This window comes from Onychomys torridus, chromosome 4 (assembly GCF_903995425.1).
Source record: "Onychomys torridus chromosome 4, mOncTor1.1, whole genome shotgun sequence".
Lineage (NCBI taxonomy): Eukaryota > Metazoa > Chordata > Mammalia > Rodentia > Cricetidae > Onychomys > Onychomys torridus.
In genome coordinates this window covers 30,695,601-30,704,052 of record NC_050446.1, presented here as the reverse complement: position 1 = coordinate 30,704,052, position 8,452 = coordinate 30,695,601, and the positions used below count along the sequence as shown (strand labels likewise).

General features: G+C 38.0%; 1 protein-coding gene across 12 annotated transcripts in view; it reads left to right on the top strand.

Annotated features, from left to right (window-relative positions):
• Positions 1 to 298: 298 nt before the first annotated feature.
• Prpf40a (pre-mRNA processing factor 40 homolog A) overlaps positions 299 to 8,452 on the top strand; it is a 48,913-nt gene continuing 40,759 nt past the window's right edge. For 2 of the 12 annotated variants that reach the window (XM_036183255.1, XM_036183253.1), the window contains exons 1-3: positions 480 to 585; positions 1,923 to 2,054; positions 3,493 to 3,572. In XM_036183255.1, coding sequence (XP_036039148.1) covers positions 3,525 to 3,572 — 48 coding nt within the window. In that variant the 5' untranslated portion in view covers positions 480 to 585; positions 1,923 to 2,054; positions 3,493 to 3,524. Of the gene's footprint in view, positions 712 to 1,922; positions 2,055 to 3,492; positions 3,573 to 8,452 lie in introns of all 12 variants that reach the window. The other 10 variants (XM_036183254.1, XM_036183252.1, XM_036183246.1 and 7 more) reach the window with 6 other exon arrangements.

Below are 8,452 nucleotides of genomic sequence, written 5' to 3'. Positions count from 1 at the left end.
CCCCTCCGCCCCCCCCTTCCCCACGCCAACCGCGCACGCACCAGGCCGATAACGCTGGGTGCCGCTTACCCCGCCCCCACCCCACCCCACCCTGGGTGGCCTCAGGTTTGTGGGGCGAACGTAACCAGGGCGGGAGGGGTGGCGGCGGAGGTGGCCGGACGCCACTGCCCCACCCCCAGCGGGGTGAGGTGGTTCCAGGCCCGGAAGCTGGGTCCCGGCCCTGTCCCCTTTCCCGGGGGAAGTTGGTGGAGTTGTCCCGGCTGAGCACTCAACGCAGAAACTTCCTCCGTCCCCCTCCCCACCCCCTCCATGCAGGCGACGCCGAGCGAAGCCGAGGCCGGGGGCGAATCGCCGCCGAGCTGCGTGTCGGTAGCGCGCTCTGATTGGACAGCGGGGAAGCCTGTCAGTTTATTGGCCCCGCTGATCCCGCCCCGGAGCTCAGGGCAGCCTTTACCCTTTGGCCCCAGCGGGCGCCAGCCACTCAGATCGCTTCTTGTTGGTATGTGTAGCGGCAGTGGCCGCCGACGGAGCAGTCTGAGCCCGACGATGAGGCCGGGGACGGGAGCCGAGCGTGGAGGCCTCATGGTGAGTGAAATGGAGAGCCAACCTCCCTCGCGGGGTCCCGGGGACGGGGAGCGGAGATTGTCCGGCTCAAACCTGTGCTCCAGTTCTTGGGTCTCTGCTGACGGCTTCCTGAGGAGACGGCCCTCGGTAAGGGATCGGCCGGGGAGGGGAAAGCGGCACAATGAAAACCCGAGTCAGAAACAGGAAGCTTTCTCCAAACGGAGAAGAGTGGACCAGGAAGAGCTCCAGATGGTGGGCTCCGTCCCAGGGGAGAGAGGAATGGAGGGCGGGAATGCACAAAGACGGAGGTGGGACCTTGGACGTTCCAGTGGTCTTGGCCTAGACAGACACCGTAGGAAGGTGCTGGGACCCGGGCGGGCTGTGCTGCGGAGAGCCCCGGGCCTGTGTGATAGCAGGGGGCCTTAAGTCGGCGGGACTTTAGAGAGAAGCTGCCGTGGTTTCTTGGCTCCGGGAGCGGTGGTGGTGGTTTGCAGGGGTGGGGGATTCTGTTTGGAGAATTGGCAGCGGATACTTAGTTTCAGGCTAGGAACAATGGACATATATATATATAGATAGATAGATAGATAGATAGATAGATAGATATATGGATGTGTGTGTATGTGTAATATTTTAAGTTCGCTAAACGGGTTTGTTATTTGCATTTAGTTTCTGGGACAGAATGACAGTCTTTGTTTGATATTTTACCTACATTAAAATATTTGACTTAGGAACTAGTGTATTTATTTCTAAATGAAGTACTCTTCAGTACCCACATTCTGTTTTATGACAAAAATACTCATCCAAATTAATGTAATTTTAAGTAATAGAAGCTGGTTATAATGTATAAAGGGGACAAAGTTGTGTTCACCGTAACAATTTTTAAGTTGGAATTCAGTACATAGCCACCAAGTCTAGGTAGTCATTTAGCAGTTGGTTAAATCATTGGGTGGGGAGGGGGCTGTAATCTGATAATGGATTTAACTTTCCCTGTTTTGTTAATTTTCAGGTTCCTTAAAATAACCACTATAGTGTATTTTGTTTTAAGATTAATATTAGTGCTGGGCGGTGGTGGCGCAAGCCTTTAATCCCAGCACTCAGGAGGCAGACGCAGGCATATCTCTGTGAGTTCGAGACCAGCCTGGTCTACAAAGCGAGAACCAGGACAGGCATCAAAGCTACACAGAGAAACCCAGTCTCAAAAAACAAAAATTAATATTAGTATATGCTAATCTAATAGTTTAATCACAGTTTGACTTAATAGTGTGCCTTACAGGTCAATTGATTTTTTTTTTTAAAGTCACGTTTTTGAGAAATATTTGCTGTGTCTTGCTCACTTTCCGTTTTTCATTACTTTTCAGATGGGGCATCCTAGCATGCATTATGCACCAATGGGAATGCACCCTATGGGTCAGAGAGCAAACATGCCTCCTGTACCTCATGGAATGATGCCACAGATGATGCCCCCTATGGGAGGGCCTCCAATGGGACAAGTAAGAATATGTTTTTTACTTTGTTTTGTTTATTTTTGCTTTATTATGTCAAAATTTTAAAATGTAGGTCAGTGCTGTACTTTCGGCTATTTAAGGATTAGTTTATATCCACATATTTTCAAACAAGACAAATATTGATCAACACTGTAACCAAATTTTGAATGTAGTAAGAATGTAGAAAAAATTAACTGACTTCCTCAACAAAATTAAGATTTAAGAATCTTTAAGCTGGGCGTGCCAGCACGTGACTTTGATCCCAGCACTGGGGAGGCAGAGGCAGGTGGATCTCTGTGTTCAAGGCCAGCCTGGTCTACAGAGCTAGTTCCAGGACAGCCAGAGCTACATAGAGAAACCCTGTCTTGAAAAATAAAAACAAAATCTTTAAAGTGACGTTATACATCTAGGCTCTTTGACTTAATGACTTTTTCCAGGCATGTTGATACTTAATGGTCTAGGAGTAAATATATATATATATATATACACGTATAAAATAATTTTGGTGAATTGTATAAATGCGTAGCATCAGAAAAATAGCAATTACTTGGGATTTTCATTTAGAATGGATTTTATTCTTGGAATATCTTCTTGTTGGGTGTGAAGGGATTCTATGCTCTACTACTAATTCTTCCCTGTACAGTGACAAATAGCTCATTTTCTACTTAATTTTTAAAATGATTATTGCTTTAGCACTCCTACTTGTGAGTTGCCCCTTGCACACAAATTGTGAGTGGACATTTTGTGGGAGTGATTTGGATCAAAAGATTTTAGCTGACTCAGTGATACTGGTAGATAATTTCTCTAAGTCAGAAGTGCTCCAGAAAGGCCAGAGCTTCAGTTTCATGAACAGTTGTGTCCTATGGAAGGTTCTATAATACACAGATCCTTGGGCAGGCTGGGTTATTCCATTTGAATGTCTTGATAAGTCAGGAAAAATTTCAGTTAGCAAAATATTTTGGAAAGCCAGTTGTATATTTTCTTTTGCTAATGAGTGCTGTTGACTTTGATAATAATGGTTTAAGCAATGAAAACTAAAGTTCTTGGTGAAATTGCAGTGGAAACAGGAACTTGTGTTTCTCTTTTTATTTTACCTTAAAAGTAGAATGGCTCAATGTCAAGTGGTTTTCTTTTATATTTGGAATATAGCCCTTAATTTTGTATAAATTTTTTATTCAAAGGCACCAGACTGAAAAGATTCTGCCTGCAGGAGTTCCTTATATAAAAGATTCTTTTGCTCTGTTACTCTAGAATAACAGTACTTTAAGCTCCCTAGGAGATGCAGAGACAACTCTTATCCTTCTTCTGTACCTTTCCATCTCTAAGCAGCACAGAGCCCTTCTTGTTTTCTTGGTAGAGCTGCTCTAACTAGATAATGAGCTTTTAAAAAATATTTATTCTTTAAATGCTCTGGTTCTTATTTAAAATTAGTTTCTTTCCACAGAAAGATAAAATAAAACAATTTGCTACTGCCAGATGCTTCTCTCTTTTCTGGGGCCTTCTGTTTCCATTGGGCCAATCAAGGTAAGTTTTGCAAGGGGTTGACCTGCTTACCCTTGCTGTAATGGTGCTGTTGCACTAGCAAACCTGAGATGCCAGCTAGTCATTTTCAGTACAATGCAGATTTTATTTTTGAAGTAATTGGCATAAGCTGGTCACAGTTTGTTTTATGGCCCCTTCTCTTTAGCTGTGCCAGTGACTGCCTTCCTAGTAAGTTTACTTGCTACTCAGTATACTTCAGATATTCTGAATTTTGCTTCATGGTTTTCTACTACTTTTTTTCTAGTCCAGTGTTTATGCGTCATAAAGTACACCTGACTATTTAAATGTTTGGAATTCTTTCTCCCTCTGTTGGTCCCGGTGAGGATAATGAATGAATAGCATAGTAGCTCTGAAAGTCTCAAGAGAATAGCCATTGTTTTCTCAAAATTAGATCATTTTCTAGTACCCCCCTTCCTACCTAACAAATATGGGTCCTTTTAGTCAAGTTAGTTAACCTTTTTTCAGCATTATGAAGCTGGGAAAGCATGATATACTGAATCCTCAAGGACTCTAGGATTCTTTCTTAAAGCTCTGTGAACTTTCTCTTAATGATGAACTGATCATTTTCCTACATCATTTCTTCTGTTTACATGTGCTCAGAATTATTAATGAATAATAATTATAATGAAGATAATTGAGAAGAAGTAGGGTGCCTGTATCATTGATGGCAGTGAATATATGGTTTTGCCATCCATCTTTCTAAAAGTTTACTAAAAACTTTGTAGATTTTGGGACTGAAGGCTATATAATCTTCAAAAATAGTTGACTCTATAACTTCAGGGTTCCTCATCCACTGTTTCAACTAACTATAGTGCATGAAAAATAAATTACGTTTTTCCAGAACACAGACTTTGCCTTGTCGTATTCCCTTTTCAACACATGAAACAACTATATAGTTACCTATGTATAGAGCATGTATATCGTATTAGGTATTATAAATCATCTCTAGATGATTTAAATTATACAAGATGTCCGTAGGTTATGTGCATATATTACGGCTTTCTTTTTTTTTTTTTTTGTTTTTTTTTTTGTTTTTGTTTAATGAAAAAGACTTACCATCTAGATTTTGATGTGTACCAAGGTCCTGAACACGTCAGTCTTCTGTCAGATATCTACTATATTGATCACGTCTAAGTTGTCTTGCTTAGACCAGCTGAAGACTAAAATAAGAAGCAGTCTGTGTTTGCTGAATGATTATGGTCTTTGAAATGTTACTGAATATGACAAGAAATTAATTGTAAAGTTTGTAAAACAATATGCAGACTAGACAATAGTGATCTAAGGTAAAACAGGGTTTGCAAAATTGAAATGCATCTAGTCACTTCAAGAAGTGATATGTTCAGTGCTTTCTCCTCTTCATTTATAAGATAAACTAGAATGCTATTTTCTCCAATTCAGGGGCTGAGTCTATTAATAAATACCTACAAATAGCAAATATAACTTAATCATAATTATCTTCAAATTTATCTCAGTTACCTATCATGTAGATGAGATTACCTCCTGATGCACCAACTTTTTGGGAAAGTCATACTTGTCAATTAATTACAGAATTAGAAAATTACACTGCTGGAAGGGACCTTACTAATAAATGAACTTTAAATAGTATGTAAGGTTTTGGAGCGCCCGCGCGTGCGCTCGCTCACTCGTGTGCGCGCTCTCTCTCTATCTCTCTCTCTCTTTTTTGTTGTTGTTGTTAAGTATTTACTGAATTTTTTTTTCTGCTTAGGAATAATATTAAATACTTCGCAGCAGAAATTTGTGTCAAAATATCATGTATAAGGCTGTCTTCCATATCCATTCAGAATAAAACATGTTTTGTCTTTAAAGTGTTTTCTTGTTTTATTTCTTTTTTTTCTTTTTGTGCATGCTTTTTAATCATCAAGAACATTATCTCAGTTTTGCCTTTGCCCAACAGAGTCCTGTTAGCTGGTTTACTCTTCCTTGAGTGTTTATTTTCCTCCTTTTTAATGAAAAGAATGAAATTAAGTCTTGAGCTCCCTTCCAGATTTAATAGCTTGTGGTATCAACTTTCTTGGATTAATATGGAAATAAAATTTCTAATTAATTATTCAGGTTTGGGAGTGAATTTTTGATAGTATATCTGTGAGTAATTTTATTTTACAAATGAATTTGATTTTCTTACTTTAATACTGAGTAAGACAGACTCGCAGATCTCGAACAGTCCAGGTTGTCCCATTCCCATCCCTAGGATACTCCTGTTTTTAAGCTGGTTTTCTTACTTCAAGGCTGCTATTTTCTATCAAAAAATAAAAAGTAAAATATATTTTTTTGCTCAGTAATCTCCAGTGTTTCTCTGTATCTGTGGCCTAGTATTTAAATTCCACAGCAATACATGCCAAAGCAATGAGTGGTGCATGTTTGCATACTAATCTTTTCATGGTGCCTTAAATGGTTATATGAGCTCTTTACTTTAAGCTTATGCTGCTGTCTTTGCCCTCTTGCTTTCAAGATCACTTGTTACCATGACATCTTTGCTTGCCTAAATTATTTCCTCAGAAATAATTTTGAACAATGTTTACTTCCTCGCTAAGTTATTTAACACCTATTCGATATGGTTGGAATTTTTACTTTTTTATTTTGGCACTTTGTGACATTTTCCTCTATTTTTTCATTAATGTTTTCTGATTTGCTATTTCCCTAACAAGTAATAGATTATAAACTCTTACAGAGCAAGAACCAAGTTCTTGTTAATAATTCTGTAGGTGCTGAGCACAGTTCTTGGTGCGTTGTGAGTGCTCAGTAATACTTGTTGAATGAATGAAACAAATAGATACTATTTCCTACAATGTAAGCTAGAAAGTAACTCATCATGTGTGCCTAGAGGTTACTTGTGACTTTACATTGTTGCTGTGTTTAGTATCTGAATCATATTGGCCTTTTCATTTAGCAAAAACAGATAAAATGAAGTGATTAAGGGATTTCTTTTTCTTTCCTTTTTTTTTTTTAAGTAAATAAATCTAAATACTTCACTTAAAGATAGGCACATGTATTTCTACCTGTGTCATGTCATTGAGAATGAAATCTTGCCATAAAAGGTAAATTTGTAATAGAGGTTTCTCAAGATAGCCAATGTATTAGTTTACCTTACTGGTGAAATACTTTGTTGTTTTTGTTTTTAATATTAGACAGTTGTAAAAAGGCACATAATAAATTCTCAAATCTAGCTAATTCTGTGCATTTACATTTCTCAAGCAAATACTTTTCTTTAAAAAGAATATTAGTCTAGAACAAATGTTGTCTTTAGTTCTATACTGGGGTTAGAGTTTGACAGTTGTGCTTATTTCAGTTATATTTAGATAATAAAAAATATATTTAAATATGAACTTGTTCAAAAAAAGATGCAGTAATGTTTTGAAGTGTTTAATGTTTGGAGTGATCTGAGAAGACAGTCTCAGTTTGAAAGAATGGATCGCTCCCTCTTTGAGATGCACAAAATACTGTTATTGGGAAGTCTTGCAGGAACTTTTTAAAACAGATGCTAGCTGTCTTGTCTGTCTTCCCTAACACCTTTCCCTAGGAGCATCTTATTCATGAGAAATACTAACACTCAGTAAACATTCTAAAACAGGTGTACTAGAAGATCCCTCCCTACCCCATTTTCTTAGTGTTTACCTAGGGAAATGGGCCTGTCTTGAAAGGTTTATAGTAAGAATGGATAGATTATATCCTCTTGTTGACATTCATAGTTTCTCATTTGGTTATCTTATACCTTCACATTTCTTTTTGTCAGATATTTACGTCTCTGATGAATGTTCTTAATATAAATGTGCAATGTGTAGCTTGCTCTTAAAAGCCTCCCATCATGTGTGGAGTGGCTGGCAATACTGAGAATGTGGGAATGTTCCTGGGTAGTTGGAAATGTTATACATATGAGTCTTTGATTTTCTTTTTTCTTTCTGTAGTCAACTTAGCATCTCTTACTTTCCATCTATTTTAAGCAGTGGTTAATTCTAACTAGCAGTTACTAAAGTTGTGGTCATTTGCTTTGGTAGGCTTAAATCCATTGTTTCTTAGTGTGCTCAAGTGGAAACTGACTTCTCTAAGTGGGTTTGGTGCTCTTAGGGATATATATTAAAGGACTATAAAGCCAGAAATTGAGAACTGTTTTGGGTTTGAAATACAGTTTGTTGTATCTAAGGATCTAAGTTTCATTTAAACAAAATTTTGAATGGTTTATCTTAAACATTTGATTTTTTTTTCTCTTCCAAATGTAGTCTAGAAAAGTTGCTGCCTCTGTGAAGGAAAATTCATTGATTTCTATCTGCTGCATAATAATGTTTCAGTAAACTTATGGCATGTATGATAGTAGTCTCATTGATTATAGTGGACCTGAAAATATTTATAATCTGCTATATTTCTTTAACTATACATTTTCTATATTTATATATACAAATACTTTGTATTTCAGTTTCCTAAATTATTCAAGTACATTTAATGGCCCAGTGACATAGCTGTCATGGTCATAGCAAAGAACACTGCTCCTGTGTTTATAGTAATGTGCTATGGTACCAGTCATATTGAAGACAATCCACACAAGTCATGTATAATGCAAAATACTTGAGTTAGTGATGATACTAATAGACTATTGCTGATTTGTGTTTACTGTGCTATTCTTGGTTTAGAATGTACATCACTTACAGAAACAAATTCATTGTAATAAAATAGTGTCATGTTATGTCTTGTTTACTAGGCCTCTTGATAAGACAGGTGGTTACATTCAGTGATCTGTTTTAGCTAGGATTGTGTATGTACCCCTCACATAATAACAAAATCGCATTTTGTATTTATCAGTGAGTGTGTCTAGATGTTGTTTTTTAGTATAAAATTTAAAACCCTTAATT